General features: G+C 42.7%; 2 protein-coding genes across 2 annotated transcripts in view; one reads left to right on the forward strand and one right to left on the reverse strand.

Annotated features, from left to right (window-relative positions):
* LOC129839169 (keratin, type I cytoskeletal 18-A-like) overlaps positions 1 to 13,117 on the forward strand; it is a 33,453-nt gene extending 20,336 nt beyond the window's left edge. Inside the window, exons 8-10 of the mRNA XM_055906460.1 lie at positions 5,690 to 5,949; positions 7,274 to 7,376; positions 10,946 to 13,117. Coding sequence (XP_055762435.1) covers positions 5,690 to 5,949; positions 7,274 to 7,376; positions 10,946 to 11,177 — 595 coding nt within the window. The 3' untranslated portion in view covers positions 11,178 to 13,117. The remainder of the gene's footprint in view (positions 1 to 5,689; positions 5,950 to 7,273; positions 7,377 to 10,945) is intronic.
* An 80-nt stretch (positions 13,118 to 13,197) lies between these two features.
* Positions 13,198 to 27,848, reverse strand: LOC129839168 (tensin-4-like). Its single transcript, XM_055906459.1, has 13 exons — positions 27,794 to 27,848; positions 23,893 to 24,162; positions 21,609 to 21,969; positions 21,056 to 21,390; positions 20,827 to 20,922; positions 20,441 to 20,572; positions 19,783 to 19,875; positions 19,131 to 19,208; positions 17,306 to 17,362; positions 15,626 to 15,797; positions 15,423 to 15,491; positions 15,217 to 15,243; positions 13,198 to 15,089 (listed from the first exon to the last, which is right to left on the reverse strand). Exons 2-13 carry the CDS (start codon positions 24,149 to 24,151, stop codon positions 14,957 to 14,959), a joined length of 1,812 nt encoding a protein of 603 aa, XP_055762434.1. The 5' UTR covers positions 24,152 to 24,162; positions 27,794 to 27,848; the 3' UTR covers positions 13,198 to 14,956.
* Positions 27,849 to 27,900: the final 52 nt, after the last annotated feature.

The following is a 27,900-nucleotide window of genomic DNA, read 5'->3' on the forward strand; positions in this document are numbered from 1 at the left end:
TGCACGCTAACCAAGGTGGCCAGGTGCACAGTGTTTCCGCCGACACATTGGTGCGGCTGGCTTCCGGGTTGGAGGCGCGCTGTGTTAAGAAGCAGTGCGGCTTGGTTGGGTTGTGTTTCGGAGGACGCATGGCTTTCGACCTTCGTCTCTCCCGAGCCCGTACGGGAGTTGTAGCGATGAGACAACATAGTAATTACTAGCAATTGGATACCACGAAATTGGGGAGAAAAGGGGGTAACATTTATTTAAAAAAAAAAAAAAATAGCTGGCATCATGAAGAAGAACAATTATGTGGATATATTGAATCAAAATCTCAAGACATCAGTCAGGAAGTTAAAGCTTGGTCACAAATGGGTCTTCCAAATGGACAATGACCCCAAGCATACTTCCAAATTTGTGACAAAGTGGCTTAAGGACAACAAAGTCAAGGAATTGGAGTGGCCATCACAAAGCCCTGACCTCAATCCTATAGAAGATTTGTTGGCAGAACTGAAAAAGCGTGTTTGCGAGTAAGGAGTGCTACAAACCCGACTCAGTTACACCAGCTCTGTCAGGAGGAATGGGCCAAAATTCACCCACCGTATTGTGGGAAGCTTGTGGAAGGCTACCGGAAACGTTTGACACAAGGTAAACAATTTAAAGGCAATGCTACCAAATACTAATTGAGTGTATGTAAACTTCTGACCCACTGGGAATGTGATGAAAGAAATAAAAGCTGAAATAAATCATTCTCTCTACTATTATTCTGACATTTCACATTCTTAAAATAAAGTGGTGATCCTAACTGACCTAAGACAGGGAATTTTTACTAGGATTAAATGTCAGGAATTGTGAAAAACTGAGTTTAAATGTATTTGGCTAAGGTGTATGTACACTTCCGACTTGTAGGAAAGCACCCCCTTGTTCCCAAACATTTTCAATTAAATTAAACATCCAAAAGATGGCGCGGGATGAAGAAGGCAGACATTTTATGTGCCCCCAGCCGATTGTGTTTTTTTGTTTGTTTATTTGCGTTGTTTGTAACTTATTTTTGTACATAATGTTGCCGCTACAATCTCTTATGACCGAAAATAACTTCTAGACATCAGGACTGCGATTACTCACCATGGACTAGCAGATTATTTTTTGTCCTTTCACGACTCTGACGAGCTTGACGCGAAGGATATACTGCTTCCTCAGGAACATGCCCCAATCCCTTTGATCTGCGTGTAGAGGAGGCGGAGAAAGAGGGAGCAAAGAGCGGGCTGCCTTCTGAGGTTTCGTAGGCGATCGAATAAACCCCCACTTCCCTCCATTCTGCTAGCAAACGTGCAATCCTTGGAGAAAAAAATTGACGAGTTACGTGGAAGACTAAACTACCAACGGGACATTAAAAACTGTAACATATTATGCTTCATGGAGTCGTGGCTGAACGACGACAATATCAACATACAGCTGGCTGGTTACACGCTGTACCGGCAGGATAGAACAGCGGCGTCTGGTAAGACAAGGGGCGGCGGACTATGTATTTTTGTAAATAACAGCTGGTGCACGATATCTAAGGAAGTCTCAAGCTATTGCTCGCCTGAGGTAGAATATCTCACGATAAGCTGTAGACCACACTAACGCCTGAGAGATCTGTATTCTTCGTAGCTGTTTACATACCATCACAGTCAGAGGCTGGCACTAAGACAGCATTGAATGATCTGCATAAGCAAACAAGAACATGCTCACCCAGAGGCGGCGCTCCTAGTAGACTTTAATGCAGGGAAACATAAATCCATTTTACCGAATTTCTATCAGCATGTTACATGTGCAACCAGAGGAAAATAACTCTGGACCACCTATACTCCACACACAGAGACGCATACAAAGCTCTCCCTCTACCTCCATTTGGCAAATCTGACCATAATTCTATCCTCCCGATTCCTGCAAAAATTAAAGCAGGACGCACCAAGATCGCACAAGATCAATAAAAAAGTGTTCAGATGAAGCAGATGCGAAGCCACAGGACTGTTTTGCTAGCACAGACAGGAATATATTCCTCGATTCCTCCGATGACATTGCGGAGTACACAACATCAGTCATTCGATTCATCAATAAGTGCATCGATGACGTTGTCCCCACAGTGACCGCACGTACATACCCCAACCAGAAGCCATGGATTATAGGCAGGATCCGCACTGAGTTAAAGGCTAGAGCTGCCACTTTCAAGGAGTCGGACTCTAACCCGGAAGCTTATAAGAAATCCCGCTATGGCCTCCGACGAACCATCAAACAGGCAAAGCATCAATACAGGACTAAGATCGAATCGTACACACCGGCTCTGACTCTTATCGGATGTGGCAGGGCTTGCAAACTATTACAGACTACAAAGGGAAGCACAGCCGAGAGTTGCCCAGTGACATGAGCCTACCAGACGAGCTAAACTACTTCTATGCTCGCTTTGAGGCAAAGAACACTGAAACATGCATGAGAGCACCAGCTGTTATGGGAAGACTGTGTGATCACGCTCTCTGCAGCCAATGTGAGTAAGATCTTTAAACAGGTCAACATTCACAAGGCCGCAGGGCCAGATGGATTACCAGGACGTGTACTGCGAGCATACACTGACCAACTGGTAAGTGTCTTCACTGACATGTTCAACCTCTCCCTGTCCGAATCTGTAATACCAACATGTTTAAAGCAGACCACCATAGTGCCTGTGCCCAAGAACCCTAAGGTAACCTGCCTAAATGACTACTGACCCATAGCACTCACGTCTGTAGCCATGAAGTGCTTTGAAAGGCTGGTCATGGCTCACATCAACATCATCATCCCAGAAACCCTAGACCCACTCCAATTTGCATGCCACCCTAACAGATTCACAGATGATGCATTCTCTATTGCACTCCACACTGCCCTTTCCCACCTGGACAAAAGGAACACCTATGTGAGAATGCTATTCATTGACTACAGCTCAGCGTTCAACACCATAGTGCCCTCAAAGCTCATCAATAAGCTAAGGACCCTGGGAGTAAACACCACCCTCTGCAACTGGATCCTGGACCTCCTGACGGGCCGCCCCCAGGTGGTAAAGGTAGGTAACAACACATCCGCCATGCTGATCCTCAACACAGGGGGCCCTCAGGGGTGTGTACTCAGTCCCCTCCTGTACTCTCTGTTCACTCATGACTGCACGGCCAGGCACGACTCCAACACCATCATTAAATTTGCCGATGACACAACAGTGGTAGGCCTGATCACAGACAACGACGAGACAGCCTATAGGGAGGAGGTCAGAGACCTGGACGCGTGGTGCCCGGACAACAACCTCTCCCTCAACGTGGTCAAGACAAAGGAGATGATTGTGGGCTACATGAAAAAGAGGACCGAGCACACCCCCATTCTCATCGACGGGCTGCAGTGGAGCAGGTTGAGTGCTTGAAGTTCCTTAGTGTCCACAGCACCAACAAACTAACATGGTCCAATTACACCAAGACAGTCGTGAAGAGGGCATGACAAAACCTAATCCCCCTCAGGAGACTGAAAATATCTGGAATTGGTCCTCAGATCCTCAATAGGTTCTACAGCTGCACCATCGAGAGCATCCTGGCTGGTTGCATCACTGCCTAGTATGACAACTGCTCGGCCTCCGACCGCAAGGCACTACAGAGGGTAGCGCGAACGGACCGGTACATCACTGGGGCCAAGCTTCCTGCCATCCAGGACCTCTACCAGGCATTGTCAGAGGAAGGCATTAAACATTGTCAAAGACTCCAGCCACCCTAATCATAGACTGTTCTCTCTGCTAAGGCACAGCAAGTGGTACCGGAGCGCCAAGTCTAGGTCCAAGAGGCTTCTAAACAGCTTCGCCCCCCAAGCCATAAGACTCCTGAACATCTAGTCAAATGGCTACCCAGACTATTTGCATTGCCCCCCACCCCTCTCCCCCTCTTTACACCACTGCTACTCTCTGTTGTCATCTATGCATAGTCACTTTAATAACTCTAGCTACATGTACATACTACCTCAACTAACCGGTGCCACCGCACATTGACTCTGTATCGGTACCCCCCCTGTGTATACTGTAGTCTCGCTATTGTTATTTTACTGCTGCTCTTTAATTACTTGATACTTTTATCTCTTATTCTTATCCATATTTTTTTTAAACTGCATTGTTGGTTAGGGGCTCGTAAGTAAGCATTTCACTGTGAGGTCTACACCTGTTGTATTCGGCGCATGGGACTAATAAAATTTGATTGGATTTGAAAATGAGCTTAAAGGATGAAGGAAATTTAAAAAAGGATTCCTCATATTTTATCCCCTTTGTTAATCTGTCAAAACAACTAGATTTACATGTTGAGTCTTCCTCTTTTGTTGAGGAGTGTGACAGATTACTTTCTTTACTGTTGCAGCTGCATAGAGAATCAAACATAATTGCAGGTTGAGACAGAGATGTTCTGGTGGTGAGTCAATATAATTGCGAAACTGTTGGTTACTGGAAATTCCACAGGCTTGTACACGGAGTATACAAAACACTTAGGACACCTGCTCTTTCCATGACATAGTCTGACTAGGTGAATCCTGGGGAAAGCTATGATCTCTTATTTATGTCACTTGTTAAATCCACTTCAATCAATGTTGATGAAGGAGAGGAGACAGGTTAAAGAAGGATTTTTAAGCCTTGAGCAGGGTATGGTAGGTGCCAGGTTTGTGTCAAGAACTGCAACGCTGCAGGGTTTTTAAAGATTTAAGAATGGTCCACCACCCAAATGACATCCAGCCAACTTGACACAACTGTGAGAAGTATTGGAGTCAACATGGGCCAGCATCCCTGTGGAACGCTTTCGACACCTTGTAGAGTCCAAGGGGTGGGGGCGGGGGATGTGCTCTTAATGTTTTGTATACTCAGTGTATTTACTTACATACAGTACAGGCAGACAGACAGCCAGGCAGGAAAACAGGCAGACAGACAGACATGCAGAAAGACAGACAGTAAGACAGGCAGACAGACTCATTTATCTGCATTGTGTGTACAGATATAAGACATTTTTAAACTACCAGATGTTCTGTACCAGACATCCCCACATTCACCTCTTCACCTCATGGCTTTCGATCACTAAGATCTTTAATGAAGATTCCTCTTAACATTTATTACGGAAGATTCCATTCAATTTACAGGCCTAAAGTTTATACTCAATTATCATCACTGAGGCTTTCACAGGCTGGTCACACGAATGCATTCAAGCACAGACAGTTCACGGCCATTATGTTTGTACATCGCAGATTTGTCCCTATATTTAGCACACTCACTCCAGCAGGCCTCATAATTATGTTTTTAGTACCACCTTTTCTTGATCTGGGGGGTACCCCGCATGATCGAGTTTTTTAACCATCCAGGTTGAGTAAAGGTGACGCTCGATGATGCATCCTAGATCTTCTCCCAGTCTATTGGATTTATATCTATGTTCTCAGAAGATCACAATGCACTTGCTCAACTCAAGATGCCAGGCTCTGTATTGTATCAATCTGCTCTGTCATATCATGATTCGGATGTGCTGACCACACTTTAAGATATCCTTCCGCCAGGCAATTTCTTTGAGTGTACGGAAATGGCTAAAGTTATCCATCAAATATGTAGACAGCGTCTAAGACAGCTGCCGAAGGAGTGTCCCCCCTCACAGATTCCATTGAGTCCTACTCACCATGTTTTCTCATCTATTCACAGGTACCCAGGTGGGCGTAACGGACAGGTTATGGGGCTACGGCGCTGGAGGGGCCCCATAAGAGAGCCAGGCCCCATAGGGGAGGAGCCCAAGGAGAATGGAGTGGAGGAGAACGGCCTCAGTGACCCCGCAGTGACCCCTGAGGAGCCACTGTCCGAGCCCCTGCCTGAGAGACCCCAGCAGTGGTCTGTGACAGAGAACAGCCTGAGGAAGAGCCCTGCACTAACGCTGCATAGGCAACAGAGCCTGGTCATCCTTACAGGTGGGTGACGTGGTCAGACACATACACACACAGAATGGTACACACATATTCATGTTAATAGTCATATACACACTCGTATACACACAATCAGGCAGGAATTCCATACACACATTCAGTATGCTAAATACACTATATATAAAAACATTTGTGGATTTGGATATTTCAGCCACACCTGTTGTTGACAGGTGTATAAAATCGAGCATACAGACATGCAATCTCCATAGACAAACATTGTCAGTAGAATGGCCTTACTGAAGAGCTCAGTGACTTTCAATGTGGCACCGTCATAGGATGCCATCTTTCCAACAAATCAGTTTGTCAAATTTCTGCCCTGCTAGGGCTGCCCCGGGCAATTGTAAGTGCTGTTATTGTGAAATGGAAATATCTAGGAGCAACAACGGCTCAGCTGCGAAGTGGTAGGCAACACAAGCTCACAGAACGAGACCGCCGAGTGCTAAAGCGCATAGCGCGTAAAAATCGTCTGTCCTCGGTTGCAACACTCACTACCAAGTTCCAAACTGCCTCTGGAGGCAACGTCAGCACAAGATCTGTTCGTCGGGAGCTTTATGAAAAGGGTTTCCATGGCTGAGCAACCGCACACAAGCCCGCCGCCATTGGACTCTGTAGCATCGAAAAAGCATTCTCTGGAGTGATGAATCACGCTTCACCATCTAGCCATTCCTACGGATGAATCTGGGTTTGGCGAACACTACCTGCCCCAATGTGTAGTGCAAACTGTAAAGTTTGGTGGAGTAATGGTCTGGGGCTGTTTTTCATGGTTTGGGCTAGGCCCCTTAGTTCCAGTGAAAGGAAATCTTAACGCTACAGCATTCAATGACATTCTAGATGATTCTGTGCTTCCAACTTTATGGCAACAGTTTGGGGAAGGCCTTTTCCTGTTCCAGTATGACAATGCCCCAGTGCACAAAGCGAGGGTCATACAGAAATGGTTTGTCGAGATCGGTGTGGAAGAACTTGACTGGACTGCACAGAGCCCTGACCTCAACCCCATCAATCACCTTTGGAATGAATTGGAACACCGACTGTGAGCCAGTCCTAATCGCCCAACATCTGTGCCCGACCAATGCTCTTGTTGCTGAATGGAAGCAAGTCCCCCCAGCAATGTTTCAACATCTAATGGAAAGCCTTCCCAGAAGTGTGTAGGCTGTTATGGCAGCAAAGGGGGGGCCAACTCCATATTAATGTCCATGATTTTGGAATGAGATGTTCGACAAGCAAGTGTCCACATACTTATGGTCATGTAGTGTATGTGTGTGCGACCAATCAAATTTATGTTTGATTTGAGTATGTGTTTTATGTGCAGAGCCAGAGAGAGACAACGATCTGAGGATTTCCACAGTGAAGACCCAGGAATTCCTCCAAGGCAACGTGGTGAGGGAGAGTGCAGAGGGCACTGGCACCGTGGAGTAAGTATTTATCAGACATAGGACTGTTGCGGTGACCGTATTACCGCCACACCTATGCTGAGTACACTGTACCAACCAGGATGGGAACGGCCGCATAAATACTTTTGCTTTCAGAGTCATCGTCGCCCTGGTGCTTAAGCCAGTTGTTTTACTAACTGTCATCTCGTAAACTTTCCTTGACTTTGAATTAGATCATTATCACAATTAACTGTTCAGTAGGCATGTACAATCATTGTGGGTTTGGGAAGGGTTCTCTGACATATCTTTTACTGTAAAAGTCATACAATCATATAGGACCAATCATCAGTTAGAGATACCATATTAGGATTTACCCCAGGTTTACTGTGGCCAGGGTACACTTCACAACACCAGCTTTGTTAAGGAATGTTTGTTTGATTGTTTCTATTCATGTACTCTACGTTTCTAGTTGTAGTCTAGCATGTCCCTCTAATCACTCTGACATCAAGAAGAATGTATTTGAAAATCGAATCAAACACTTCATGAGAGACCATGAGCTCATGTTGCATAACATTTCCATAGGCTATTTAATTGTGTGAGAAAACAGAATGATGGCCTCTATTCAAAATAGGATCCCATCAGCTTGTATAGGCTAGGCCTTCTATATTTTTTTCTCAACTTTCCTAATATTAAGCACATTGCTTCTCTTTACAACAGTATAGCCTACCTGGCTAGCGTTAAAAAAATGAAGCATAGGAAACGTGTCCTCCATTCGCTATTTAAGTGCAGAGAAACATGTATTTTTTCCCTGCCCGTTTTGAGACAAGTGCATAATAATGGTCCATTCTGAATCAAAACAAATTTCACACACATATTATTACGTAAAAAAAAGTTTTGGGATGGTAGTGGTTGCATTAATTTGGAATCTATCACATCCCACAACTGTCCCAGACTATGTTTGGAATGTTTATTTATTGCACATTATAGAATAAGTAAACTTTTGTACAATGGGGGAGGGTAGATTGACATAGACTAGTGCTTTTGCTTGTCGTTAGGCCTACTCATCTTGTTGGCTGACGAAAAGTAAATGTGGACAGTTCTTCCAATATCTTCAAAATGCACCTCGGAATTGGATAAGAATGCATGAAGTTACGTCCCCGATGTGTCTGTCTTCACTTGTAGCCTGTGAGAAAGACCCGATCACGTGATGGAGAGCCATGTGAGTGAGAAGTGCTTCGGAGCACGTAGCACTTAGAGAAAAGGGAATTATAATTATTATATTTAGCCCAAGGGCACAACAGTCACTGGCCGCAAAAGGCATGGATTTTTAAGAGTGCATTACGGTCACACAAAGGGGATGCCGCCGGGAAATTTGAGGCATTATCAAGTGCTTGCCAAATTGTGAATGAGAGACTGATGAAGTGTGTACAGCCTGTGCAAAAAGAACAAAGCAGAGCTCATGCCTTTCAAGCAACTTTTTTTCAAATCATCATTAGAGTGGCATCATGCATCCTTACAATGTATTAAAAATCTAAACATATAGCCCAATGTTTGAAGAACAACTAAAGGTACATTAATAACTAAATTAAGAATATAGGAGTACCTATTTCTTTGTTAACTGCTCAACACAGAATAGCTGCATATGCACACTCCCTCAAATCATTTGGAGAAAATATAATTTCTAGTTTATTCAGCTTTATTCTATTGTATTCTTCATACTATAAAATAATATAAAATAATGCCACGGAATTCTAAGCACATCTTGTCTGCTAAATGAACTAGTGTAGCCCACAGTCATATGGCATAGTCATATGGTCAACTCAGAGGGCCTAACATAAGGTCAACTCAGAGTATGCTATTCTGTTCTTGTGAAATAGACTAAAAATAAATATTCATCATGTTTCTTTATACCTGTCTAAAATAAAGAATGGATTTATTGTTAAAGTGTAGGCTATATTACATGGATGTATTAGACTTTTTAAAGTCGAGATGTTCCAAAGGTCTGCATCAGTGGCTTGTAGGCTATGTGTGGAAGCAAGCAGATGCTAAATGTGTTTAGGTTAATTAATGGTCAGTTACCGTGAGACCGGCAGTTATTTGGTTGACAATCACCGGCTGGCGAAATTTCATGATCGTCACATCCCTTATCAGACCTATTATCAGACCTGCCTGCGGTTATGGAACCGCCACCTGTCCCAGACCTGTTGTTTTTCAACTCTTAATGATCAGCTATGAAAAGCCAACTGAAAATTATTCATGATTATTATTTGACCATGCTTGTCACTTATGAACATTTTTGAACATCTTGGCATAGTTCTGTTATAATCTCCACCCGGCACAGCCAGAAGAGGACTGGCCACCCCTCATAGCCTGGTTCCTCTCTAGGTTTCTTCCTAGGTTTTGGCCTTTCTAGGGAGTTTTTCCTAGCCACCGTGCTTCTACACCTGCATTACTAGCTGTTTGGGGTTTTAGGCTGGGTTTCTGTACAGCACTTCGAGATATTAGCTGATGTACGAAGGGCTATATAAAATAAAATTGATTGATTGATTGATTAATCGTGATTGTTGACCCAATGTCACCGCCTGCTTCAGTCGGTGTGAAAAGTAATCGTTCCTTAGTGTCAGAGAGTGTCAACTACAATGAAGGGAGCAGGGATGCTTTACTTATGTTATTCAAGAGACTATTATGGGATATATTTTCAAACTGTTAAATGAGGTATTCTAAATATAATTCAGGGCACATTTTTTACCTCTTTCGGTGGCAGCTGACACATCTATCACATGAACCACCTTTCCGTGGGTTTTGTCTTTGTTAGACTAATGATGACACCAAGAGACACTCCCATTTTCCCTCCCTTAGCGAACATCTAGTCCGAGAGACAAGATATGCAGACACTCACGCGCACACACACACCCACAGGGAAGTACCTCTGCATGCCTAAGCCAGGAGTGATTAACAGCAGTATATTCAGTTGCGAAATGTGGCATAAATTTGGCATGAGCTCTCGTTCTGGGGGTTGTTGGGAATCTTTCTCATTGAGAGACACATTCCTTAATAAGCTTCTTTAGATGTGGAGACATCGGCGTTTCCCAAGAGGGAGTGGCGTCTGTCATTCCTAAATTCTTTGTGCACACATCAGGTGTTAAAACCGCACGCTGTACCAAACGGGATGGGAACGGCCGCATAAATATTTTTGCTTTCAGAGTCATCGTCGCCCTGGTGCTTAAGCCAGTTGTTTTACTAACTGTGTCATCTCGTAAACTTTCCTTGACTTTGAATTAGATAGTTATCACAATTAACTGTTGATGAGGCATGTACAATCATTGTGTGTTTGGGAAGGGTTCTCTGACATACCTTTTACTGTAAAAGTCCCACCCATACAATCATATAGGACCAATCATCAGTTAGAGATACCATATTAGGATTTACCCCAGGTTTACTGTGGCCAGGGTACACTTCACAACACCACACCAGCTTTGTTTAAGGAATGTTTGTTTGATTGTTTCTATACATGTACTCTACATTTCTAATTGCTGTCTAGCATCTATTGCCTTTTAAAAGCGAACAAATTGTGTTCCAAACCCCCCCCCCCCCCCCTCCCCCTCCTCCAGGACGGACAGGATCGACAAGGTGATTAAGCAGTGGGAGGGCTCCTTCTTCAAGGGGAACCCCAAGCTGCGGAAGAAGTCGGTGTCGCTACGATTCGACCTGCACATGGCGGTGGCAGACGAGGGCTGCGCCCAGACCAAGCAGGACAGCCTGCCCGACGTGGAGGTCCGCCTGGTGATGAAGAGGTCCCGCAGTATCCCCACCATCGCGGCAAATGTCGAGGCGACAGTATAGTCGAGGCAACAGTATACAGTATATGGGTGATATCATCATTGAATTGCCTCCCTCATAAATGTTGTGATCTGGCAACAGCATCCCTACCCTTGACAGTGATATCACCGTGATATCAGCATTGCTTCCCATTGACCTAGGCTGAAGTTGGGAAGGTTAAGACAATTAAGACATTCCATGCGGAAGCGTTCAAAAAATTAACACATTCATGGGACCGACCAGGTCCATTAATAACTATTAGCGCCATTGCTAACTAGCAACACTGGTCCCATGAATTGCAAAGAGTTATGAAATATTATAAACTGGTGGTTCGAGCCCTGAATGCTGATTGGCTGACAGCTGTGGTATATCAGACCATATACCACAGGTATGAAAACATTTGTTTTTACTGCTCTAATTACATTGGTAACCAGTTTATAATTGCAATAAGGCACCTCAGGGTTTGTGGTATATACCAATATACCACGGCTAAGGGCTGTGTCAAGGCACTCTGCATTGCGCATAAGAACAGCCCTTAGCCGCTGTATATTGGCCATATACCATACCTCCTCGGGTCTTATTGCTAAATTAGAATCCTCTTGTACTAACCTGTATATTTTGAACCTAGCCATTGACCAGAGTGGTATTGTTATGCCATCAAAGTTCCTGCAACTCCACTATCACCCACAATCATCATTGTGACATAAGCATTACCAGCAGCCATTTTGCAACCCCCATGACCAAACCATCCACAGAAGACCACATACATGAGGGGTTAATGTGTGTTTCATTTGATATATCAGCATTTCTTAATCATGTGTAAAAGTAGAAAGTCATATTGCCTACTTACGATGTTGCCATCCAAGGCAAATGTGACTAAATGCCATGTTCAAGAGATTTCCCCTGTGGTCAATAATACATGATACCAGTATATAGTACTCACTGTAGTCACCACATTTAACAAATGTATAATCCAACCATCCCTCGGTAACAACTAACACTTTATACAGGTGGTGAAAAATATAAACATGGGAAAAGGCTGAGCCATCAGAGTTGTGGGGCATTCTACTGTGGACTATTTAAGGGTGGTTGTTTTCTTCTCAACTCGCTGTGTGTAAAATGCGAATGGTTTTGCTATGCAGTCATGGATCAACCCAGCACTGACAGTTTGCCTATGGCTGAAACCTGTACTTCGGGCTTTTTCCTTATAATGCTGTAAATCAACTGTAGTCTATATATTATCTATATATGGACAAAGCCAAAACAAAGCAACGAAGTTAGAAATGTACAGTAAAACAAATTAGCTATTTATTTCCCCCCACACTGCTCACTGTGACCCGAAATTGCAGTGAGGCTTCTTCCTGGAGAGCAACCCTCCTGTAGGTTTTCGTTTCAACCCCAGTTGTAACTAACCTGATTCCGTTTATCAACCAGCTAATTATTAGAATCAGGTGCGCTAGATTAGGATATGCGCGAAAACCTACAGGACGGAAACTCTCCAAGGGTTGGAGACGGAGAGCCCTTTTCTAATCTAACCCCGCCTCTTGTATCGCAGAGATATACCCTGGTTTAGCCAGCAGGGGCCGGTATTTGTAAATAGTTGCTCTACAGTATCCCGAATGCTTTATTTTGGTATTGTTGTGTCGTATACATCATATCTATATGACTGATTACACTCTATAAGACAATATCTTTATTTAATTTTTTTGCTATGTTTTTGAGTTGGCACCAAATATATGACGCGAAGATAATACCATTGTGCATTGCAGTTGGTTCCTTCATGTGTACAAATGTTAAAAACAATGATCTTCTATGCAGTTCTTCATGCGCTTGATTTGCTCTGCTTCGTGGAGTACTTGGGACTAAATCTTCTTTTCGTTTTTGGAGCTCTTTAACTTTAGAATGAAGAATTATGCTTTTATCTAACAATGTATTCATTTAAATAAAACACCAAAAACGCTGTCTTTAGTGGGGGTTTTTATCAATATAGAACAGTATATTTCTCTAGTCATGGGTTTTTGTACAAATGCTGCACATTTTTCAGAGATAATGTATTTCCACAGAGTCATATTATTTCATGTATTTCAAGATTCTTTAATGTATTTGGCAGGTATGTGTTTGGGGTATGGGTGCAGCCTGCAGGGATATTAAAGATCCATTACGGGACAAGACACAAACATTCTTGTCACTTTAAGTTCATTATTATCCTAAAAATAAAATAAATATGACAAAATATGAAATAGATACCTTTGTATTCAATACACAATAATATACAACATCTGACAAAATAGATATTGTAGCGACCCGCACAGACAACTAGGGTCGTTACAATATGATAATGTTAGTCCAGGAACAAATATAATTATTGTCATGAAGCATAGCAATAGGCTATACATAATCAAATTACCCATATTAGGGCCCAATTCTAACTTGCATACCCATACATCGCATGTCTGTATTGAGGGAGACTCTGTACTGGGTTTTGTTATTGGAAACGAGACTGAATATTCGTTCGCAGTCTGCATTGCTGTGGAATACGACCAATATCCCCAGCACCACAGTCGATTTCTCTCCAGGCCTGATCCGTGCGCATGTTGACCAGACTCTGCTCAATGGTTGTTGTTGGCAATCTGTCTGCCTATTGGCAATGTCAGCGATATCTTCGTTAGAAGAGTGTTTCAGCCTATGTAAAGGTGCCTATTGTATATCTTTGCAGCTGCATACATCATTTGGATTTTCAAAATTGATACAATCTCAAATCTAGTGCAAAGGCATTTTAGAAGCATTGCCTCTATAGCTAATACCGGACACTCATTCATTCTTCATCGCGCAGTCTTCTAAACTCCCGACTCCATTTAATGCCAAGATGTTTATATGTATTTCTGATTATACTTTTGTGATGCTTTTTGTAACGTGGATCATAATTACAGTTACAGACTATCAGGTTGCGTGAGCCCCGTAATTTATTTACCCTTATTTTATTTAACTAGGCAGGTCAGTTAAGAACAAATTCTTATTTTCAATGACGGCCTAGGAACAGTGGGTTAAATGCCTTGTTCAGGGGCAGAACGGCAGATTTGTACCTTGTCAGCACCGGGATTACGAACTTGCATCCAACGCTCTAACCACTAGGTTACTCTAGCAAAACGCCAATGCCCAAATGTTGCGCGGAAAATACAACTAATGGGACGCAGAATTAAATGTATATCACACTCGCACAAATGCGACCAGTTATATTTCATATATGCATTTAATTTCTTTCACTAGCAAACGCTGGCACTTTAGAGCCCACTGAATGTCCATCTTATGTTCACTAACGTTTACTTGAAACAATTAGTGTTTACCTTTCTACAACACACGGAGTCGAAAAGGCATTTGTCCATGTGTTTACGTGCAGCTGACAGTCGGCAAACCCAGCATCACAACAAACAGGAGGTGGGGCAGACACGGGGTAGCTACGTCGGGAAATTATGCATTAATCTCCATGTCTGTTGACACAAACTCCGTACATGTCTGTGTGTTGCAGCTCGAGAATCGGGATGTTAGATTTACTCAGTGGATTTATTTTTTATAAAAAAATAATAATAATTTAATCCCCCCCCAAAAAACAGGCCCTATTCATTTCTGCGTACTTTTAACTCTGATCTCGAACCTGCATACACGGACAGAAAATTGACACATCAGAGTATCTGTATCAGGTCTGCCTCTGGGCGCCCTCGTTGACGGAAGTGATTTAAAGAGCTTCCAACATCCAGTCTGGTGATATTGTCTTATCTCACCTTCCTATACTGGACAGAGTGGGGTTATGGTTTGAAAATTATGCCCTGTGTCAACTCAATCGTCGGATTACAGGGCTGAAGAGGGTCGTATTCTGCGAAGACGTGGCACACATTCTCCATACCCGCTTCAGTGCCCTTTGCCACTATACCAAATATCCTGGAGGGGAAAAAAATAATCAAAGTTGGATATTAGCCTACATTGTTGTTAGCTTTCATTCACAAATTATACCTATTATAATATGGGCAAATGCATGCTGAAGCTATCTAATAATGAAGAACATTACCTTGCTGGTTTGGAACTCTTGTGCCACCTGTGAAGATAAGTGGTAGAATTTACAGATTAAAACGATGTTTAAAATGGACAGGGAAACAGTCCAATCAGAGTGGACTTTATTTCTGATTTGTAGGCCCCATGTTTTTCCTGACCACATGACCTTACCAGGAAAAACTCAGGGCCCTGAAACACAAGCTTTTGAAAGAATCAACTCACAGTCTCTTGTCTGGATCTTCACCACTGTAGCTGAGCATGTGTGCAGGGTAATGACGTCTGAAGAAAAGTCTAATGGGAACACACACATTCATCGGATTTCATTTAATTAGGAAAGGTCTCACAAGTCATTAACATCATCAGCTGTAGAGTCATTGAACACTCAAAAGAAAATGTAATTCAGAAAAACTCCATAGTTTTCTTACTTTCTCTGGATGTCTGTCAAAGTGACACCTTTGGGTGACACCTTCAGGTTGACTATGGTGGGTGTGATGGTGCCCTGGGCCATCGTGAAGGTGGAGGACACAGCCTTTTGTACAGCACACGGCCCTGTCAACATCTCAGTGGGGATAGCACTCAGGTAGAGGAAATTGCAAGCTAGGGAGAAGACAAGGAAGATCATGAATTCATTTGAGAGAAGAGAAACCAGTGTGGTGCTTTTGATCACAGCTGTCTACTGCGGCATGCAGGAGAGGAGGACAACCACTACATTGTACTGCAGATTTCTACACTTACCAGTCATTCCCTAAATATTATAGGAGTCCAAATGCTGTGTGCAATGTAATCTACTATGACTGTTTATAATGTAGCATAATTGATTTAATGCAAGAAGTTGCAACATTGTTGTAGCTTGTGTTGCACTCATACCGCACCGTATAAAATCTGTCCACGTTAAGCAGATTCCTAATTAATAAGCAGGTGAGGAGTTTTTGTATGGGCTGCAATGAGAGAGTGTTGAATTTAGTCAATATAAACATGAATTGCTATTTTGATACTTGAGGCTTATTTGATCTGATATGAGTTTCATCATGTTTAGGTTGTTACGAGTGTACTGATATAACTGTTATTCACGTGACATCCTGGCAACTTTGAGAAAACGTTATATCAGAGTTGTCCCTGTTGAAATTCGAGACGGTCTATGCATATTGTTAGGCTTGCATAGAATTGCACTCTCCTTTGAACACAGGCGGTTGACGTCAACTCCCCTCATCGAATATTCAAAGTAGTATTTAAATAACTAAATGTATCCACCAATCCAAATAGAGGAATATGTGGAAGCTTGACAGCGCGCCATTCCGCTCTGTGGACAACGAATCCAATTGCCGAGACGAATACATAGATATTTCGTCAATATCCAAATCTCTGGCTGTATCAAGAATACTGAGATGATCCAGATACTTGGCAGGAGTCACGATGGGTCAGGTGATCACCTCACCTTTGATCTTTCTTGGCATGCACTGCTTTGGAATCCCTAAAAAACATGCCACTTCGATTCAAGTGACTTTTTGTAGCAGGTTAGGGAAGCATTTTCGCTAACCTAATTCTCCTAACCAACTACACACAAGTAGTAGCTATATCAAAGTGGCGTGTTTTTAGGGAATCTCTGCATGGCTTACCTGAAGATGTCGTTCGCTGACTTTATACATCTTTAAATATGTTCCAAAAGTATATTACGGGGAAACTAACTATCGTTGAACTGTAACAAGTTCAAGATAACCAATGCAGCAGTTTTCATCCTTTACGGAGAAAATGTGCAGTCAGAGTGCAGTATAACTACAGTATGCTGCAATTCTTTCTGCTAAAATACCAGTCAACTGCATTTACTGTACTTTTACTGCTGTACAAAACTGCAATATTTTTTTGTAAGGGCAAGTTTACTCAGGTAAGCCACTAATATTACAATGAAATGCTGGCTACTATAGCTAGCTAGCTTGGAATACTTCTCTAGCCAGTCACCATTAAGGCCTACCAAACATGTTCATGAAATATGATGTTGTTGCATGTTATTCCTTAGAGACAGAATAATATAAAACTATCTAGCTGATTGGCGAATTGATACCACAATTCGATAACCTAATGATGAACGGTGGGTGCACAATTCTCACCTGTCTTGGTCTTGTCTTCTGGTGCTGACCTTGTTCCCTCCTGTCCTTTGTTCAGATCTGTAGACCAAACAGATACAGTTGAAGTCGCAAGTTTACATACATCTTAGCCGAATACATTTAAACTCAGTTTTTCACAATTCATGACATTTAACCCTAGTAGAAACTCCTTGTCTTAGGTCAGTTAGGATCACCACTTTATTTTAAGAATGTGAAATGTCAGAATAATAGTAGAGAGAATGATTTATTTCAGCTTTTATTTCTTTCATCACATTCCCACTGGGTCAGAAGTTTACATACACTCAATTAGTATTTGGTAGCATTGCCTTTGAATTGTTTAACTTGGGTCAAATGTTTCGGCTAGCCTTCCACAAGCTTCCCACAATAAGTTGGGTGAATTTTGGCCCATTCCTCCTGACAGAGCTGGTGTAACTGAGTCAGGTTTGTATGCCTCCTTGCTCGCACACGCTTTTTCAGTTCTGCCCACAAATGTTCTATAGGATTGAGGTCAGGGCTTTGTGATGGCCACTCCAATACCTTGACTTTGTTGTCCTTAAGCCATTTTGCCACAACTTTGGAAGTATGCTTGGGGTCATTGTCCATTTGGAAGACCCATTTGTGACCAAGCTTTAACTTCCTGACTGATGTCTTGAGATTTTGCTTCAATATATCCACATAATTGTTCTTCTTCATGATGCCATCTATTTTGTGAAGTGCACCAGTCCCTCCTGCAGCATAGCACTCCCACAACATGATGCCGCCACCCCCGTGCTTCACGTTTGGGATGATGTTCTTCGGCTTGCAAGCCTCACCCTTTTTCCTCCTAACATAACGGTGATCATTATGGCCAAACAGTTCTATTTTTGTTTCATCAGACCAGAGGACATTTCTCCAAAAAGTACAATCTTTGTTCCCATGTGCAGTTGCAAACTGTAGTCTGGCTTTATGGCGGTTTTTGGAACAGTGGCTTCTTCCTTGCTGAGCAGCCTTTCAGGTTATGTCGATATAGGACTCGTTTTACTGTGGATATAGATTATTTTGTACCCGTTTCCTCCAGCATCTTCACAATGTTCTTTGCTGTTGTTCTGGGATTGATTTGCACTTTTCGCACCAAATTACGTTCATCTCTAGGAGACAGAACGCGTCTCCTTCCTGAGCGGTATGACGGCTGTGTGGTCCCATGGTGTTTATACTTGCTTACTATTGTTTGTACAGATGAACCTGGTACCTTCAGGCATTTGGAAATTGCTCCCAAGGATGAACCAGACTTGTGGAGGTTACAATTTATTTTCTGAGGTCTTGGCTGATTTCTTTTGATTTTCCCATGATGTCAAGCAAAGAGGCACTGAGTTTAAAGGTAGGCCTTGAAATACATCCACAGGTACACCTCCAATTGACTCAAATGAGTCATTTGATTTTTTGGGAATTTTCCAAGCTGTTTAAAGACAAAGTCAACTTGGTGTATGTAAACTTCTGACTCACTGGAATTGTGATACATTGAATTATAAGTGAAATAATCTGTCTGTAAGCAATTGTTGGAAAAGTTACTTGTTTCATGCACAAAGTAGATGTCCTAACTGACTTGCCAAAACTATAGTTTGTTAACAAGAAATTTGTGGAGTGGTTGAAAACTAGTTTTAAACTCCAACCTAAGTGTCTGTAAACTTCTGACTTCAACTGTACTATTTAATTGCCTGGTTTAGAAATAAAAAGGTTGTCTTATATGTGGAATATGCTATTGTAAACATCATCATAAAATCTATGTAAACATCATCTGTGGCTTGTTGCCTAATAGATTTAGGCTATTCGTTAAAGTATTATAGCATACCATGTGACTGGAGCAGAAGTTTGCAGGGTAGGGCACCTGCAGTGACGGTGTGTTGGAAGACCAGGGCAGACAGACTACCTGCAAGGGGATTTTAAAAAAACAGTCCAATTGTTTTACCTTAAAGTGGTTGAATGTGCATATCAAATGATAAAGTGTTCATGTTGTTTCAAGGAATGTCCACAAGAGGGCATGGGTGATCTTTCTGAGTCATGGCATTGCGTCCGTGCACCAGAGTAGCCTTGAGGATCCAATCCAACGACAAAGCAACCTCAACATCACAAATGTGTTTGAGATCTGCATAGATTATCACAATCAGACTCAACTGTTGTTTTTCTATAGAGTGATTGTTTGAGTTGCGGTACAGCCAATATAAATCTCATCTACTTTAATTCGTTCTTACAGGACATAGGATAGAAGCCCACATCTCTCAAAGCCCTGAAAAGAAAACGTCTCCATCCCTCTGCCTCCCAGTTTTCAGGACACAGACCAGACATGGCTGACTCAAGTCTTGTGATTCATGCTTCTCCTAAACCAGGGTGTGGGCCTTTTATCAAGATTGTTTACCATGAATATGAGCAATCTGTCAAAGAAGTGTGAGATTGATAGATTGTCACACTATGAATGAACAAAGTTGACGTAGCCTACTTCTTACCGAAGTATGGTTCGTGTGAGGAGCCCTTGATACGGACGCCCTTGGCCGACGATTCAATGAGAAAGTGCCTCACGAGCTCTGAGCTGCCCTCCGCTACAATGAAGAAGTCAAGAGTCAGTAAAAGAGACAAGGCAGATAGGCAGTGTAGCATTTACTGAAAATTAATCTGATACTAGATATGACAGTTAGATAACATATGGGCAGATGGCTTTGATTCTACTGTGACTGTGGTATCGTTGATGATGTGGTGTGATAATAGTGTAACATTGATAATAGTTACTACTGATATATATATATATATATATATATATATATACGAAGCCAGGATTTAAACACCATAAAAACATTCCGGGTAATCAAATACTATTGAGTGTTTGCACTGCCACAGAGGTAGACATTATGAGTAATGAGTGGCCTCCGGTTGCACCACAGATTTCAGGATCAACACAGACCGACATTCCCACTCATGTTAGCAGCAGAGAGAGTTAGGTAAGACCTACCAGGTCTTTTCAAGACACACTGGTGTTGATCCTGGCATTTAGTGTGCTTTAGTTGTGTATACTCTGTTTATAGGACGGTGTGATGTAGTGTGTGTGTGTGTGTGTGTTTATTCTGAGCAGCAGTGTTGAATGGTGAGAAGGACGTCAGGATTGTTTACCTGGTTGGCCAGTAGGGGATATATTGACAGGCACCTGGTCCACCTTCATAGCCAGCCCAAAGGAGCCTCTGAAGGACGTGCTGTCTCTCACCACGAAGGTCCCCGGCTCCTTATCTATCACTATGGCCTCGGCTACAATCACACAGGTACCACAGATACAGCTCAGATAGTGCAGGGCTTTCCCCATAGTCACCATTGTTTGTCACTGTTGTGACCAAGTGTTAATAAAAATAATTCATTTTAGTCTAAGATAAGCTTTTGTTTTCTGTTTAAACATACATTTGCTTTGCGTCTTTTTAAAACTTAATAAAGAACATAAAGTGCAACAGCGTACATACAGTTCTTGCCAAATATATCGGCTCCCCATTTCTTCTCAAAATGCTTACCCTGAACTCTGTTGATGTGTGGGCGGAACCAGAACTGAGAGGTGTCCATGACAAACTTCATGGAGTGCTGGTTGCCTTGGAAATGGCCTTGTAAAGCTGAGGGACCATGAAAATAAAATGCACACGCTTTTATTATTGAATACGCACAGATCTTTTCCCAGCAGAGGGCACTGGACTGAGATTTTAGATTTTAAACGGATTGACGAGGATCATCATCATCTGGACTCACAGTGAGAGGGAGATGGCGACGATGGCCTGGAGCTGGGCCTCTGCTTGATCTGTATGTCTGGGACCATTGCCTCTGGAGGTGACTGGGGGCTGAGCTCCCGCTCTGGAGCTCCGTTGACCAACACCACAGGGATGTCTGTCAGTGAACCGGCCAGGGAGGCAGGGCTGCTGTGGATCCCCTGGAAGTGGCCGAGTGGTGATGGGCCGGTCGGCGAGGGCTTGTTGGTGAACGGCCTGGTCAAGGACCTGGACACGTCGCTGTAGGAGCTGGATGTGCGGTAGAGGAGTAGAGACTCGGGGCTGTCGCCTTCACTGTCACTGAGCAAGGACTGATAGCTGTGGAAGAGAGATGAGTTGAAGAGAGAATGTGTTTACGGCACTGTGGAGTCCAGACAGAGGATTGATTGAGCTTTCAAGTGTCAATCTGTGACAACCCAAGTTAGTGTTGCTCTGTGGAGTCATGACTGGTCTAACTTGCCATTATCTTTGCATCAAACTCGGATATTAAAGTCATTTCCAAAAGCATGTATTAACAGAGTGTGAAGGAGTCTGACCTGCCCATCATGTAACTGGTTTCTGAGCCGGGCGACGTGGAGATCATCGAGACGGCACTGTTCCTGTGAGAGTGTGACATGCGCAGGGTGACCGGGGATGAACACATGCCCACCTCGCCTCCCTGCGTTGAGGGCAGCCGCCGGCGGACGACACTTCCACACGGCAGTGGGGGGCGAGAGGAGGCATCAGAGAACACCAGGGAGCTTTGGGGGCTGCACCTGGAGCCAGAAGCAGAGGACAGTGGGATGGGAATGCTGCAGGAGGGGGAGATGGGGGAGAAGGATGTGGAGATGTTCCTCGGAGAACAGCTTCTGGGGACCAGCACACAGTTGGAGACGTCTTCATCTGGAGAGAAGTCATCTGGAGAGGAGAGAGGGAGAACGCCAGAGGAAGTTGGAGCAAATGGTGCTAAATATCAAATGGATAAAGGGAATGGAAAACCTAATAGGTCTATGCAATTTCTTATATTGTTAATGTTATGTTATCTCAGAGGAGAGAGGAAGAACAAACCGAGAGAAGCGTGAGAAAAGTATGTTCAGTTGCTTAACCAGTGAATGAACTGAACTTCCCTATTCGGCGAGCAATAAGTCACACAATTCTTCGGATTTCTAACATACAGTCACTTACGAGAAGTGATCACACACATTCAAAGTTGGATGGTCTTTAATGTTTCCTTCCCCATAATATGAATGAGAAGTGTTGAAATAGTTGTTTTCCTTTGGTCAAAAATCATATCCATTGCGTGCCGTTACAGATAAAATGTATTGCCTTTTCAAGACCCACATCCTCTACAGTCAGAGCAGATTGTGGAGACTCATTTAATCTCATACGTGTACACACTCATACATCCCATTCCTTTCCCTTCAATGGCTTTGTGTCTGTATTAGATGGGCGTGGCTTTATTATGTCAATACTACACTGAGTATACCAGACATTAAAAACATCTTCCTAGTATTGAGTTGTACCCCCCTTTTGCCCTCAGAACAGCCTCAATTCATCGGGGCATGGACTACAAGGCATCGAAAGCGTTCCACAGGGATGCTGGCCCATGTTGACTCCAATGCTTCCCACAGTTGTGTCAAGTTGGCTGGATGTCCTTTGGGTGGTGGACCATTCTTAACCAGTGCCATCAATAAGGGATCATAGCTTTCATCTGGATTCACCTGGTCAGTCTATGTCATGGAAAGAGCAGGTGTTCGTAATGTTTTGTATACTCAGTGTATACCACACAAGTTTTCCTGAGAGACTAAAGACAGAAGGTTGATATTCCTTCACGTCATGCAGGCTTTTACTTGTTCAAGTGAGTCCCAACCCTCCCTATTCAAGTACACCAAGCAAACACTGTGTTCCTGCTGTGAGGGTGAGAATGCAGTACTTTGCCATGGAGAATTTCCTAGAGAAGTTTCAACTTGTCCCCGCAAAAATTCTGGTTGACTGTATGATCTACCCGCCTGCCAGTAACGACGGGAACCTATTGAAATAGATGAGTCTGTTGCCCCATGCCACTGAGGTGAGGTGTCCTGTGGTCAGGGTGAGTGAGACGGGCGGGTCACTGTTATGTAGTGACTAGCGTTAACGTGGAACGGTGACTAGTACCAAGGGGGAGATCCGTTGATGAGTAGGTAGTAACAGTAACTATATCCATCACAATTACTGTGACCTCATTCACTACATCCCACGCCATTTATTCTTTGGTTTTCTAAGAATGAATACTTCTGTATATGGAATTGTGCTCACTTCTGTTTTTTAGTTGTTCAGACCATGTCAGATAGGGACTGTTAAAGGTTGGCTGTATTTAAAGCACCACTGTGTGTCTGCCTCAGATGTTCTGAGTGTGGTATGTTTTTTGGTCTGGGCAGTAACCCCAGACAAATGTACTCTATTTTGTATCATTAAACTGATGTGAAATTATGGGTGGATTTTTACATAGCCCTGGGCCATGGGTACATGAATGGGGCACAATGGAAGTTGTTATTCAAGGTTCTCAGGCTTGGTCTCCAGCCAACGTAACTGCAGATGTTTCTAGCCATGTTTTATGACGGAAAAGTACCCTAGGTCTGAAACCTTTCGTTGACTAAGTTGGACATTTTTCAATTTTCAAAACTGTTGAATTGAATGACGGAAAGTAATTCCGTAGGCGTAGGCCTCCTGACAAAAAATATATGTAGATAAACTACAGTTTAAATAAAGCACGTGAGTTTGTACTGTAGAAAGTAAATAGGCCTATATTATAGCATATGAATAAATATTGGGCTCTGTATGCCCTCTCACTCATTGTCCTACCTGTGTGGAGGCTGCTGGACTGGGACCTCTTGTTGAAGTGCATGGGCTCAAACGTGGGGTCCAGTTCCAGAATGAGCTGGTTCAGGTTATCTAGGGAGATGTCCAGGTCGTCCTGCTCACTGCAACTCCCGTTGGGGTCCATCATGGCGCTCGGACTACACCCCAGAGCCGCCACATGAGCGGAGTCCAGGCAGGTACTCTGACCCACCCTCAGAATGTGATTGGGTATTATGTGGGACATGGCTCCAGCTATAGGCATCTCGTAAATCTCTGAAAGAGACACACCAGTAGAATTTTAACTCACTCTCATATATCTATTGCTGTAAATATCATTCTTAGTACATATTGTGTAAATTCATCCGGTGCATATACAGTACCAGTCAGAAATTTGGACACACCTACTCATTCAAGGGTTTTTCTTTATTTTTACTATTATCTACATTGTAGAATAATAGTGAAAACATCGAAACTATGAAAAAACACATATGGAATCATGTAGTAACCAAAAAAGTGTTAAACAAATCCAAATATAATTTACATTTGTGATTCTTCAAAGTAGCCACCCTTTGTCTTGACAGCTTTGCACACTTGGCATTCTCTCAACCAGCTTCACCTGGAATGATTTTCCAACAGTCTTGAAGGAGTTCCCACATATGCTGAGCACCTCTTGGCTGCTTTTCCTTCGCTCTGTGGTCCAACTCATCCCAAACCATCTCAATTGGCCCAAGCAAGTCTCTTCTTCTTATTGGTGTTCTTTAGTAGTGGTTTCCTTGCAGCAATTCAACCATGAAGGCCTTATTCACACAGTCTCCTCTGAACAGTTGATGTTGAGATGTGTCTGTTACTTGAACTGTAGAGCTAAATATGGGTCTTCCTTTCCTGTGGCGGTACTCATGAGAGCCAGTTTCATCATAGCACTTGATGGTTTTTGCGACTGCACTTGACTGACCTTCATGTCTTAAAGTAATGATGGACTGTCGTTTCTCTTTGCGTTTTTGAGCTGTTCTTGCCATAATATGGACTACCAAATATGGCTATCTTCTGTATATCACCCCTACCTTGTCACAACACAACTGATTGGCTCAAACACATTAAGAAGGAAAGAAATTCCTCAAATTAAGGCACACCTGTTAATTGAAATGCATTCCAGGTAACTACCTCATGAAGCTGGTTGAGAGAATGCCAAGAGTGTGCACAGCTGTCATCAAGGCAAAGGATTGCTATTTGAAGAATCTCAAATAGAAAATATATTCTGATTTGTTTAACACTTTTTTTGGTTTCATAAGTGTTATTTCATAGTTTTGATGATTTCACTATTGTTCTACAATGTAGAAAATAGTAAAAATAAAGAAAAACCCTGGAATGAGTAAGTGTGTCCAAACTTTTGACTGTTACAGTGCTTTTTGGGTTGTTAATTGGATTTGTTCCCACATCCCATATTAAACTTTGATTTGATTTGATTAGCACCGGCGAGATCGCTAACATTAGTGTGTCAATGGGATGAATGGCGGTTATTGCACTGTGTCCGAACTGACCTAAATAGGACAGATGTGCCTACCCTACACTTGACCCTGCTACTGTACAAGTTATATTTACACTTTGCTAAAATGCACATGTATGTATACAAATCTACATTACAGATAAAAATGTTAAGTAACCCAGAGGGGAAAAGTTATTAAAACTGTCTGGTTGTAAGGAACGTCATTTCAACCAGAGTTGCCGACTAAGAAAAAGCTGTCAGTTGAAGGACATTGCAATTTGACAGAACCCAAGTAGAAGCCTCAGTACTAAAAGTTCAGACGTGGTACAGTAGATGATTTACACGTTTGTTTTAGGATTCACAACATATTCCTTTTTCATTGGACTCACACACATTGTTATCTTGACACAATGTCATCTTGAGTCAAAATAAGTTCAAATATCACTCTTCCATATTATGTGTGGACTCCACCCAGCGGTTCCCAGTCTCAATAGACTTGCAGCTGTCCCGTGAACTATAAAAACCCTCCACAAACTTTCATTGTATTGTTGATAGTATTGTCAACAAAGGTCAACTCTTTGTGAACCCAGTGAAAGGAGCTGCATCTAAATATGAGTAATACTTAATTATATGAGACCTGTTTACTGTTGGCTTAACAGCTACTGGCGATTAACAAATACTCATATCCTTCTTTTCAGGTTTTCTGCCTACCAGTTGTTTATCAATACTGTGGTTAATTAGCATCACACATGCAAGGGTATAGGTAAGGGCCATAGTCATTCTGTTTGACCTAGAAGTATGATGCAATCTCTTGTGAAAGTGAAAGGTTTGCTTACAGTGATAGTTGAGATAAAGGAAGCAGTCAGAGGAAGGGTGTGTAGTGCGTAAGAGGGAGATCATAGACTCTACCCCCTCCTCCCCCTCGTCTCAGACAGGGCAAGGCACCCAGTGAGTCACAGGGCCAGAGGGAGTCGCCATGACAACACAGCCCTTGTTGTCCCCCCAACACTTCCATTGCTGATACAGCAATCAGAGACCATACGTTTTCTATCCTGATTTTCCACTGGTATTTACAGCAATTAAAAGATGTGCAGATGTTACATCTAAGAACTGCTTCCTATTTTATTTACTATGCAAATCAGTTAACAAATTCTTATTTACAATGACGGCCTACCCGGGCCAAATCCTCCACTAACCCGTACGACACTGGGCCAATTATGCGCCGCCCTTTGGGACTCCTGATCACGGCCGGTTGTGATACAGCCCGGGATCAAACCAGGGTCTGTAGTGAGGCCTCTAGCACTGAGATGCAGTGCCTTAGACCTCTGCGCCACTCGGGAGGCCTTATAAAGACCCCCTTTAGTGTTGCTGTAGTGTACTGTAGCCTACTATTTCCACATTCCAGACATTGTGAGGAAAGTTGATGCCTGAGGCTCTCCGTTATGTGACACACTTCAAAAACATTCTATCAGCCTTAAGGGCAACACGTACTGTAGTTGCAGTAGCATGAGGTTGTAGCATTAGATTGCGACCCTGCGAAGGACGTCCAATCTCTATGTGTATGTGCAGGTAGCGTGTGCATGAGGTCCCAACCCACCTTCACCACGATACACTTAATACTTATAAGAATAATAGATATACACTACCGTTCAAAAGTTTGGGGTCACTTAGAAATGTCCTTGTTTAAAAAAAAATATTATAATAAAATTGTCCATTAAAATAACATCAAATTGATCAGAAATACAGTGTAGACATTGGTAGTGTTGTAAATGACTATTGTAGCTGGAAACGGCAGATTTTCTATGGAATATCTACATAGGCGTACAGAGGCCCATTATCAGAGCCCCATTATCAGCCTCACATGTCCTCAACTGGCAGCTCCATTAAATAGTCCCCCCAAAACACCAGTCTCAATGTCAACATTGAAGAGGCGACCCCGGGATGCTGGCTTTCTAGGCAGGTGTTGCAAACAAAAAGCCATACATCAGAGCCATACATCATCGGCCAATGTAGATATTCCATTAAAAATCTGCCGTTTCCAGCTACAATAGTCATTTACAACATTAACAATGTCTACACTGTATTTCGTATCAATTATATGTTATTTTAATGTACAAAAAATGTGCTTTTCTTTAAAAAACAAGTACATTTCTAAGTGACCCCAAACTTTTGAACTATAGTGTAAGTCTATTACTGAAAAATCCCTACTTTAGCATTTGTAAAGACACAATTATCTATCCTTGATGGATACAGTACTAATGTTTTTTGATACTCGCTTGCATAAATCTTTTTTTTCCCCAAAGTGTAACAGCAGAAGTATAAGTAAACACATTATACATATTCTAATTAAAATGCATTCGTAATCTCCCTCCGTCCCATTTATGAGATCCTGTGTACTGAAATATAGGTGAGGTATCTTACCTGGTTTTGTTGTTCTCTTGTTCTCAATGTGTAAAGAAAGGGGTTGTTATTATCCCTTAGGTTTCAAAGTAAATGAATCCAAGAGTAGAATGCTTTTATTGGTAGCT

The sequence above is a fragment of the Salvelinus fontinalis genome, chromosome 40 (assembly GCF_029448725.1).
Source record: "Salvelinus fontinalis isolate EN_2023a chromosome 40, ASM2944872v1, whole genome shotgun sequence".
In the NCBI taxonomy this organism is placed as follows: Eukaryota; Metazoa; Chordata; class Actinopteri; order Salmoniformes; family Salmonidae; genus Salvelinus; species Salvelinus fontinalis.